The sequence below is a fragment of the Phocoena phocoena genome, chromosome 15 (genome assembly GCF_963924675.1).
Source record: "Phocoena phocoena chromosome 15, mPhoPho1.1, whole genome shotgun sequence".
NCBI lineage: Eukaryota > Metazoa > Chordata > Mammalia > Artiodactyla > Phocoenidae > Phocoena > Phocoena phocoena.
In genome coordinates, this window is record NC_089233.1 from 64503155 (window position 1) to 64515203 (window position 12049).

Consider the following 12049-nt stretch of genomic DNA (forward strand, 5'->3'; position numbering starts at 1 on the left):
CCCACCTATCACAAATTCTTTGCTACTTTGAGCCCTCAGTACCTGTCCCCGAGTACAATGCAGTTGCTGAGACAGGACCTCCAGTTACCATGGCTACAGTACTCTTAAACCTCTCCCAAAATAAAATCGAGTCCATGTCAGTACAACATTAAATATAAATGCATTATGAATTCAGAAAATTCTGCTCCCGTTTTTTTTTTTTTTTAAAAGAAGATGTTGGGGGTAGGAGTTTATTAATTAATTAATTTATTTTTGCTGTGTTGGGCCTTCGTTTCTGTGAGAGGGCTTTCTCTAGTTGTGGCAAGCGGGGGCCACTCTTCATCGCGGTGCACAGGCCTCTCACTATCGTGGCCTCTCTTGTTGCGGAGCACAGGCTCCAGATGCGCAGGCTCAGCAGTTGTGGCTCACGGGCCTAGTTGCTCCGCGGCATGTGGGATCTTCCCAGACCAGGGCTCGAACCTGTGTCCCCTGCACTGGCAAGCAGATTCTCAACCACTGCACCACCAGGGAAGCCCTGCTCCCGTGTTTTGAATACCTACTTTGTGCTAGACATATAGGGGTTTTGCAAATCTTTCTTTCTTTTTTTTTTTTTGTCTACGCTGCGCAGCTTGTGGGATCTTAGTTCCCTGACCAGGAATCGAACCCACACTCCCTGCAGTGGAAGCACGGTCTTAACCTCTGGACCGCTACAGAAGTTCTGCAAATCTTTTCCTTTTAGCACCCGAGATAGGGGCCATTAATCCTCATTTGATGAGTTAAGAAAGAGAATCCAAAGATGTAGCTCATAGACTAACGTGTGGTAGTGGTTGAGAATCTGGAGCTGCAGGGCCTAGATTCAAATCCTGGCTCAGCCCCTTTCTATATGGGTGTCCTAGGGTGTCCCTCACTTTTCTCTGTTCCTCTCTGTTTTATCTTTACAATGAGGATTAATAATAGTACTTATTTCTGTGGTGGTTGTAAGGATTACATGACTTAACATTTGTAGAATTAGTTATTACTATTGTCAGTGTTTCTTACGTAGGTCTTGTTCTACTCTCCTTTTGTAAGGTTGGTTCACATCATCATAAATAAAGAATGAGTAAACATTCTTTATTTCATTTATTAGGCATCTGTTGAGTATTAGTCATTCCTTTCCCTAATGGAGCTTAAAGTGTAGTCCTACTACATTAGGTTTTATTTAAATATTCTCTTACTATTATTATTACTATTATTTGGCGGTACACAGGCCCCTCACTGTTGCGGCCTCTCCCGTCGTGGAGCACAGGCTCCGGACGCGCAGGCCCAGCAGCCACGGCTCACGGGCCCCGCCGCTCGGCGGCATGTGGGATCCTCCCGGACTGGGGCACGAACCCGCATCCCCTGCATCGGCAGGAAGACTCCCAACCACTGTGCCACCAGGGAAGCCCCTACTTTTAATATTTTTAAAAATTTTATTTATTTTTTTGGTTGTGTTGAGTCTTTGTTGCTGCGCGGGGGCTTTCTCTAGTTGCGGCAAGTGGGGGCTACTCTTCATTGTAGTGCGCGGGCTTCTCATTGCCGTAGCTACTGTTGTTGTGGAGCACTGGCTCTAGGCATGCGGGCTTCAGTAGTTTGGGCTCGTGGGCTCTAGAGCGCAGACTCAGTAGTTGTGGCACACAGGCTTAGTTGCTCCGCAGCACGTGGGATCTTCCTGGACCAGGGATTGAACCTGTGTCCCCTGCGTTGGCAGGTGGATTCTTAACTACTGTGCCACCAAGGAAGTCCCTTCCTTATTATTAAACATGCAAGTTATATCTAGCTTCCCCAGCATCGTATGTAAAGAGCTATTGTTTTTTTCTCGTTTTCACAAATGATTTATTTTTATCCTGGACTGTGTCCTTCCGATTGAAATTACTGACTCCAAGTGTAGGAGCAGTTTTACAGCTTGTTCCTTTTTTCCAGATTGAAGTATAAAATGATGGCCATGGTCAGGGCCTCAGGCAGTGGTTCAAGTGTTCCAATTTTCTCACGGCTTAGGTGTTGTCCTTTCTGAAAGATTAAATATTTCTGCTTGCTATATAATGGTGTAATAATTCTGTCACAACATTTGAAAAGCACCCAGTTGCTTCATCTTCCTGTATTCAAACTATGTTTATGTCTAAAGGCATGAGTATAAGCATAGCATGGACTTTGGTAAGGGAAAGAGGAAGGGCCTTCAAGAAGTGGTTTGTCTACCTCTGGGAAAATCCTGTTCCCTGTGATAGGAGACATGTCTCCTGCCTTGGAGGACCTTGAAAGCAGTTAGCCCCTCTGCACCTCGATTTCCTTTCTGTACAGTGGGAATATTACGTTTAGTTCTAACTACATCATTTGGCAGTTGTGTAGGTCCAGAAAATAGTTTAAGGATGAAGGCCTTTTACATATTTAAATAATCTAGTTTTTAAAAATATGAAAAAATATAAAGAAGTAATTCAAAATTAAAATCTTACCAACTAGATAATCCCTGCTGACAATTAAAGTAAAAACAAAGAAGTACATTCTTATTTTTTAATGTATTTTATTTATTTATTTATGGCTGCGTTGGGTCTTCGTTGCTGCGCGTGGGCTTTCTCTAGTTGTGGTGAGCAGTCTTATTGTGGTGGCTTCTTTTTGTTGTGGAGCACAGGCTCTAGGTGTGTGGGCTTCAGTAATTGTGGCGTGTGGACTGTAGAGCGCAGGCTCAGTAGTTGTGGCGCACGGGCTTAGTTTCTCTGTGGCATGTCAGATCTTCCTGGACCAGGGCTCGAACCCGTGTCCCTCGCATTGGCAGGCAGATTCTTAACCGCTGAGCCACCAGGGAAGCCCCAGAAGTACATTCTTAAGGTTAAAAAGTTCTAACAACACAGAAGGGTAAAGAATGAGAAGTTAAATTTTCATGCTCTATTCCTTTCATTAAGGGAACTACTTAAAACAGTTGTTTTCTTCCTTCCAAAAAATAATTTTATGCATATACTATAATAGATCTGTTTGCATTAAAGAGATAATACCAGACACAGGCCTCTACACCATGCCTATTTTATTTGACAGTGTATCTTGTAGATGGCTCCATATCAGCATCTACAGATTGCCATTAAAAAAAAAAATAATTAATTAATTAATTAATTTTTGTCTGTGTTGGGTCTTTGTTGCTGTGCGCAGGCTTTCTCTAGTTGCGGCGAGCAGGGGCTAGTCTTTCATTGCGGTGCGCAGGCATCTTACTGTGGTGGCTCCTCTTGTTTCAGAGCATGGGCTCTAGGCACACGGGTTTCAGTAGTTGTGGCTCACAGGCTCTAGAGCGCAGGCTCAGTAGTTGTGGCACATGGACCTAGTTGCTCTGTGGCATGTGGGATCTTCCCGGACCAGGGCTCGAACCTGTGACCCCTGCATTGGCAGGCAGATTCTTAACCACTGCACCACCAGAGAAGCCCAGCCATTTTTCCTTTTAATAGATGTACAACATTCCATTATATAGATGGCCATAATTCATTTAACTAGCCCTCTTTTTTAATGGACATTTTAGCTGCAGAAATTATGAAACTATATTGTTCATCCTTACAGGTAATTTGGCAGACTTTGGGGGATGTATCTGTCAGATAAGTTACTGGCAATGGGGACTGCTGGGTTGCAGGTATTTGCATTTTTGTAGATAGCACCAAGTTGCCTCTAGAAAAGATTTTCCAATTTATGCTTCTACCAACAGTGTATAAGCGTCATTTTTTCCTCATCCCTGAAGACACTGGGTATTTTACCTTGAAATTTTTAGTCTGAGAATTGAAAAATTGTTATTTTGATTTGCATTTCCTTTAATTTAGGGTGAGGTCATGTGGATAATATAATATCACATGCTTATTAGACCTTTATATTTTCCCCGCCCCCCCCAAACCTCCCCCTTCCCTGGGAACCTGCCAGTTCTTACACTTTGCCCATTTAAAAATAAATAAATTTATTTATTTATTTTTGGCTGCATTGGGTCTTCGTTGCTGCACACGGGCTTTCTCTAGTTGCGGCAAGCGGGGGCTACCCTTTGTAGTGGTGCGCTGGCTTCTCATTGTGATGGCTTCTCTTGTTGTGGAGCACAGGCTCTAGGTGCACAGGCTTCAGTAGTTGTAGCACGCGGGCTCAGTAGTTGTGGCTTGTGGGCTCTAGAGCACAGGCTCAGTAGTTGTGGTGCACAGGCTCAGTTCCTCCATGGCATGTGGGATATTCCTGGACCAGGGATCGAATCCATGTCCCCTGCATTGGCAGGCAGATTCTTAACCACAGCGCCACCAGGGAAGCCCATATGCTTTGCCCATAAGTGAGTTGTTTAACTTTTTTCGTTCTTCGTTTGTATGCACTCTTTGTTAATAAAGGAAGTTAGCCCTTTGGTCGTATGTGTTGCAGTTATTTTCTCCCAGTTTGTTGTTTGTGAAAGTGCCCTTTAAACTGTGTTACACAGTGTACATTTAAAGTTTTCATTGTCATTGATACAGGGGCATTGACTGCAAATACTGTATTTAAGGAAATAAACTGGGCTCTCTGTCTCCTGTGTAGCAGTGAGCTCACATTGTAGGAAAACTTGTTTAAAAAAAAAATCTTTTTTTTGCCATGCTCCGTAGCTTGCGGGATCTTAGTTCCCTACAGGGATCGAACCCATGCCCCATGCAGTGGAAGCGTGGAGTCCTAACCACTGGACCACCAGGGAATTCCCTGTAGGGAAATTTGAATGTAAAGGAGTAGTTTGAAGTCCTGCCAAGGTCTTTAAGTGGAATCATTTGTGAATACAGATTGCATCAGATTTTTTCTCATAGTTTTTCTGGATGTCCTTACTAAACATATTTCCTTTTCCTATTCTGGAAGCTAGAGCTTTTTGGTAGAAAAAAACTAAGGCCCTGAAGAATGGGTAAGTTAAAAGCTACAGAGTCTTAGCCCTCTTGCCTCTTGAGAAAAATTTGTGTTTAAAACTAAATGTGAAGCAACGAAGACCCAATGCAGCCAAAAATAAATAACATAAATTTTAAAAAATTAAAAAAAAACCCTAAATTTAGGAGTAAAAACGTACTTCTTATGTAATCTTTTTAATTCCTGCTTCTGTCTTGAACTCTTTTTTATTCTTCAGTAGATTTGCGAAATTAAATTGAGACTTTGCGGTGATTGTCCCTCACCTTGCCCTTTGTTAGAGCTCCTTCATCTCTTCTCATATTTGTGTTTGTCTTCCTGGGTGGACTGGAGCTGCAACTGAGTTGGATTTCTGATTCCTGATTTCCAGCACAGTGCCTTACTGACTGTGCTCACTAATGGTTTGTTGAATGAATAAATGTGAAATTTAAAAACAAACTCTGCTGTCCCCAGAGGAGTGGAGGGAAGATTTGGGCATGGGTCATAAAAGCCACATTAGTCCTTAGTCTTGTACTGTGTGGTAACAGAGAGTGAAGCTTCAAGTAAGTGGCTCAGGGACTTCCCTAGTGGCACAGTGGTTAAGAATCCGCCTGTCAATGCAGGGGACGCGGGTTCGATCCCTGGTCCGGGAAGATCCCACATGCCGCGGAGCAACTAAGCCTGTGCACCACAGCGACTGAGCCTGCGCTCTGGAGCCAGCATGCCACAACTACTGAGCCTGTGTCCCGAAACTACTGAAGCCTGTGTGCCTAACATGCTCTGCAACAAGAAGAAGAAGCCACCGCAATGAGAAGCCCACGCACTGCAACGAAGAGTAGCCCCCACTCCCTGCACAACGCAGCCATAAATAAATAAAACAAATAAATAAATAAAACAAATAAGTGGGTCAGAGTTACAGTGAAACAGGTTTCAGTTCATGATAAGGAAGACCTTCGACAATTCAGCCTCAGGAGGAATTGGTTTTCTTGAGCCATTAAGAATAATTTGCTCATTTTCATTCACTGCCTTGTTCCCACACTCCTGTACTTTAATGGAAGGCATCCTAGGGAAGTTGTGTGGTAAAAGAATTAATTCAGAAATCAAGCAGACCTCGGCTTTTGTTCTGGGGCTGGTCACTTAGCACCTGAACCTTAGCCCAATTACTTTAAACCTAATTTCTTCATTTGTGATAATAGAAGTATTAGTAGCTACAAACTATATAGTCCTTACTTCGTACCAGTGTTCCTTAAATGGATTATCTCATTTAGTTTTCACACCCACTGCCTGGAGATAGGTACTATTATCACCATCCCCATTTTAGGGAGGGGAAACAAATTCAGAGGGCTTAAGTAATTTACCCAAATTCATTCAGCTAATAAAGGGTGGGGCTGAGGATTAAAGGCTAAGCACTTAATCCTGTTACATTCCACTATATTACATGACATCTATAAAAGGGAGCTGTCTCCCTGCATGAAGTCTGATAAATACCAGCTGCTCTGGTGAGGTTTTTTTTTGAATTTTAAAAAGAATTTATTTATTTATTTTTGGCTGCACTGGGTCTTCGTTGCTTCACGCAGGCTTTTCTGTAGTTATGGCGAGCAGGGGCTACTCTTCTTTGCAGTGCACGGGCTTCTCATTGTGGTGGCTTCTCTTGTTGTGGAGCACTGGCTCTAGCTGCGTGGGCTTCAGTAGTTGTGGCACGGGCGCTCAGTAGTTGTGGTGCATGGGCTTAGTTACTCCTCAGCATGTGGGATCTTCCCGGACCAGGGCTTGAACCCACATCCCCTGCATTGGCAGGCGGGTTCCTAACCACTGCGCCACCAGGGAGGCCCTGCTCTGGTGAGTTTTGAGTGCCACTCTGTCTTTATTCTTGTCTGGCTTCACCTTTTCATATAATCTGAGAGGTGAGACTATTACTTGGTATACATGAAGTCAAAAATAAAAAGATAATTTGAGGTGGTGTTGCTCCTAAGTCAAAGTGAAGACTCTTCTACTGATTGGATTTACTTACGTCAGATTCATATCTCATTTTCCTGGAGAGTGTGAAGTATAGCGAGTCAAATCTCTGACTCTCCCTTTGCTAGGGTCCATATAATCCAAATACCCTTATTTGACGTAGCTTTTCAGTTTATTAGGTTTCAGATTCCTTAGTTACAACTGTCAACCATTCCTTTCTTGGTCTGATTTGCTTTGTGCGTTCTCCAATATCAGCCCTTCGGAATGAGTTGTTTAATGTAATGGATAGCTCATCCTTTACATTACATATATTTTTTCTTATGGAAAATTTCCATTATGGAAAACAATAAGTTTAGGAAACTGTTTAAGAGGAAAAGATCACTTACAACCTTTTTTTTTCTTCCTGTTTTTTTTTTTTTTAATGCACATGAAGTTTTATTTGAGCTCAAAGGGGTGTAATTTTACATCCTGGTTTTTCGTGTAATATATTGCAAGAAAATCTGATGGTATTACACATTAGATGTGAGGACCCAGTTTTGTGTTTTTTTTTTTTTTTCCATTTTTAATTTTTTTGGTCACACTGCACGGCCTGCAGGATCTTCGTTTGAACCCGGGCCCAGGGCAGTGAAAGAAAGCTCCGAGTCCTAACAACTGGATGGCCAGGGAATTCCCGTGAGGTCCCACTTTTGTGATTATTCCTCATTCATCCATTGCAAAGATTGCCCTCCTGGTATGAGGCAGATACTGCCCTGGCAGTGCAGGCTGTTGGGTTCCAAAGTTCAGTGGAAGAGAATTTACTCAGGGCTAGCCTTGCTCTATGGAGGTCACCTGCTCAAGTGCCCCAAGAGCTCAGAATGGCTACATCTCCATCAGAACCACCAGTAGCCCCTAAAGATAAATTTTGCTCATATAGAAAATGACCACCAATTCCAGTACCAAAAGGCTCGATAAAGAATTGGGAAAATATATCAATAAATTGTCAGAATGTACTCAAGAATGGGTAGAAATATAAATAAATCAAAAAATATATAAATAGATCAAAGAATGAATAAATAGATCTTTCTTGTCCAGCCTTCCAAAAGTAGGGCCAGAAATCAGCATTCAGATTTTGTTCGCTTCCTTTGTAGCACTTAAAATTCATAGCAGTTACAGCTTGCAGTTAAGTCATTTGTCTGTTTACTGGCTACATTTTTGTTTTCCCCCAGTAGACTGGAGGCTTTATGAGGCCAGGAACTGTGTCTCTTTTGGTCTTGATGACTGTTTTCCTAAATAATCTCTCAGCAGGTATTTGTTGCATACTTCAGCAAATGATTAAATTTAGTTCTGAGAGTGATTGTTTTTTTGGTGTTCTGAGAGGTGCCCCTTATAGGTGAATTCTTGGTAAACAGTGTTGAGGGAGGGTCTGCTTACAGTTCCAGAGACTACAGGATGCTGCATAATAGAGAAGGAGGAACAGTGGAGGACACACCTGTGTTAGGATGAGGGCAGGAGTAAAGGAGGGCGCTGACAGGGTTTCCTGGAGCTTTGTATTTTGAATAATGCCTGTTTGTCTTTTCTGTGTAGTGAGTGTTACTCCACTCTGGGCAGACTTTGCCTAAGTTTCATAAATTTTAATTGGCTTTTTCAGGAGAATAAAGGCAGCCCCCGTTGATGACTGAAAATGACAAAGCATCCACCTAACAGACGAGGAATCAGCTTTGAAGTGGGAGCCCAGTTGGAAGCCCGGGACCGATTAAAAAACTGGTACTTTTACATTTTTCTGTTAATTAAATCCCTTCAGTAAAGGACTTTTGCCAGCACTGATAAAGAGGGGTAGCCTGGGCTTTTCTGTAGTGTCTTCCTGCTCCTTGACTCTTGGAAGGTGGAAGGAGACTTAAGTCTAGAGCTGTGGAATGTCCTTTGTCTTTGCTGCTGGGATCCCTGTGTCAAGGGGACCATCCTGTTATATTTGTTTCCCTTCTCTGCCTGTTCATCTGAAGGAGTTATGGGAAGAAGAAGCAGGAGTGGCTGCAGGGAAGGGAAGATTAATAGTGGCAGCTCTCTTGTTCTTGGCTGCCTGTCTGAAAGATCAGGGATGGAAGAATGAAGAAAAGGGGTTAGGTTGGAGCAGCTTGTGTGTTGTGAACAAGTCCTATTTTCTGGATGTGTTGTTGTACAGTTGAAACTCAGTCATCACATTTTAGGGATGATTAGATTCAGAGGCTAAGAGGTTGTAGTCCCGAATTTGTCATTGACTTGTGACCTCTGGCTGGTAATTAACCACTTTGAGCATCAGCTTCCTCTATAAATGTGGGTACTAGTAATATTGACCTCACAGACTTTTTTCTGAGAATCAAATAACAGGATATGTTGGAAAAGGCCTTATAAACTGTAAAATGATGGTTGTTGTTGAGGATATCCTAGGATTTAGTCATTTGTTAATGCTTAAGGTGAAAGTGGGAGTTTCAGAACTCAAACCTTTCTGTGAATTTTCATAAGGAAGAGTATAGTGCTCTTGAGGGTTATCTCAAAATAGGCTGACCAGCTCCTGGGGTGTAGAAAGAGAAGATGGGAAGGGAAGCAGGGGAAATGCCTGGGGTAGAAAGTGTCTCTGCTGCCTTTTGGGGCTGAGAGATTTGATATAAAAATTAGAGACACTTTGAACACCTAGTTGTTTTTAGGCTGTTTGTATTTCTGTAATTATTTCCCTTTTTTGGTCCCTCAGTATTTTTTATTTTTATTTTTTTTGCAGTATGCGGGCCTCTCACTGCTGTGGCCTCTCCCATTAGGGAGCACAGGCTCCGGGACGCGCAGGCTCAGCGGCCATGGCTCACGGGCCCAGCCGCTCCGTGGCATGTGGGATCTTCCCAGACCGGGGCACGAACCCGTGTCCCCTGCATCGGCAGGCGGACTCTCAACCCCTGCACCACCAGGGAAGCCCCTCAGTATTTTTTTAAGGCAGCTTAATCAAAAGAAAGAATTGTTTTTAAATTTGGGGGAAAAAAATAAAATATAGAAAAAGTTTAAAAGTACAGCTAACTATAAAATAATCTGTGTACTTATCACTTGGAATTACTGAATATTAACACTTCTATTTTACTTATATTTAAAAAAATAAAGGACATAAAACGTTTCTGGTATAATGGAAGTACCTTTTATACTCTTCCCAACTCAAATTCCCCTCCTGCATTCCTTAGAGGCAACGAGGATGTCATATCAATATGGGTAAATCACAAAAACATGAAATACAGGAGAGAAACAAACAATGAGACCACTTGTAGGAATTTTTTTTAAATACCCAAAGTGACATCCCCTGCATGTGGGCTTTCTCTAGTTGCGGAGAGGCTACTCTTCATTGCGGTGTGTGGGCTTCTCATTGCAGTGGCTTCTCTTGTTGTGGAGCATGGGCTCTAGGCGTGTGGGCTCAGTAGTTGTGGCCATGGGCTCTAGAGTGCAGGCTCATTAGTTGTGGTGCATGGGCTTAGTTGCTCCACAGCATGTGGGATCTTCCTGGACCAGGGCTCAAACCTGTGTCCCCTGCATTGGCAGGTGGATTCTTAACCACTGAACCACCAGGGAGGTCCTGTGTGCAAGTTTCTATGTGGACATAACTTTTCAACTCATTTGGGTAAATACTAAAGAGTGTGATTACTGGATCATATGGTACAAGTATGTTTAATTCTACAAGAAACTACCAAATTGTCTTTCAAAGTGGCTGTACCATTTGGCATTTCTACCACCTAGGAATGAGAGTACATGTTGTTCCACATCCTTGACAGTATTTGGTGTTGTCCGTGTTTTGGGTTTTGGCCATTAAAATAGGTATATTGTTATTTGAATTTGCGATTCTCTATTGAAATATGTCGAATATATTTTCATATACTTATTTGCCATCTGTATATTTCTTTGGTGAGGTGTCTGTTAAGGTCTTTTGTCCATCTTTTAATTGGTTGGTTGTTGCTTTTTTTGTTGGTTCTATTCTTATTGTTGAGTTTTAAGAGTTCTTCGTATACTTTGGATAACAGTTCTTTACCAGATGTTTCTTTTGTAAGTATATGGGATTTAAGGCCATGAGACTGGATGAGCTTTCTAGGGCTGCACTGTCCAAAAAAGTAGCCACTAGCCACAAGTAGCTATTTACATAAAATTAATTCAGTTCCTTAGTCACTCTAGGCACATTTCCAGCGCTCAGTGGCTAGTGGCTACTGTATTGGAGAATGGAGACATAGAAAATTTCCACTGAGAAGGTTCCATTGGACAGTGCTGATTTAGGGAGTCAATATAGATAAAAAGGAGGATTGAGCCCTGGTGCCTTCCAGTGTCTAGATGTTAGCAGATGAAGAGGAACCAGCAAAAGAAACTGGGAAGGAGTGACCGTTGAGGCAGGAGGAAATCCATGGAGGTGTCTAGAGCAGCGGTCCCCAACCTTTTTGGCACCAGGGACCGGTTTCGTGGCAGACAATTTTTCCACAGACCCGGGTGGGGGAGGGAGCGATGGTTCAGGTGGTAATGGGAGCAATGGGGAGCGGCAGATAAAGCTTCACTCGCCAGTCTGCCACTCACCTCCTGCTGTGCAGCCCGGTTCCTAACAGGCTGCGGAGGGTAACAGGGCGGGGGAGGGGTGGGGGGGGACATAACCCCTGCTCTAGAATACAAGTGGAAAAGGTGTTTCAAGAAGCAGGGAGTAGGGCTTCCCTGGTGGTGCAGTGGTTGAGAGTCCGCCTGCCGATGCAGGGGACACGGGTTCATGCCCTGGTCCGGGAAGATCCCACATGCCACGGAGCAGCTGGGCCTGTGAGCCGTGGCCGCTGAGCCTGTGCGTCCGGAGCCTGTGCTCCGTGACGGGAGAGGCCACAACAGTGAGAGGCCCGCGTACCACAAAAAAAAAAAAAAAAAGTAGAAGCAGGGAGTAATCACTTCAATCTTGTGATGCTGGTAGGTCACATAAAATGAGGATTGAGTGACTGTTGACTTGGTTACATCAAGGTTGTGGATGACCTTGACAAGAATTGTTTTAATGGAGCAGTGGGGACAAAATCCCTGATTGGCATGCATTCAAGGAAAACAGGAGAGAAGGAACTGTGGTGTGGTGCAAAGTGGGAGGAATTGGCCATTGATAGGAGCAGATAGTTCATTTATTATAAGGGGAAGAGGGAAACTGGGTATATAGGTAGAGATGAAGGTTTACTTGTAGAGTTGGTGATGGGAGCATGTGTTTTTTTGTATTTTTAAATTGAGGTATGATTTACAAACAGTAAAATTCACTCTTTTCAGCGTACAA

General features: G+C 43.1%; 1 protein-coding gene across 1 annotated transcript in view; it reads left to right on the forward strand.

Annotated features, from left to right (window-relative positions):
- Positions 1-12049, forward strand: part of PHF20 (PHD finger protein 20) — a 134548-nt gene that overhangs the window by 11668 nt on the left and 110831 nt on the right. Inside the window, exon 3 of the mRNA XM_065891881.1 lies at positions 8417-8532. Within this exon, the coding sequence (XP_065747953.1) occupies positions 8450-8532 (83 nt within the window). The 5' untranslated portion in view covers positions 8417-8449. The remainder of the gene's footprint in view (positions 1-8416; positions 8533-12049) is intronic.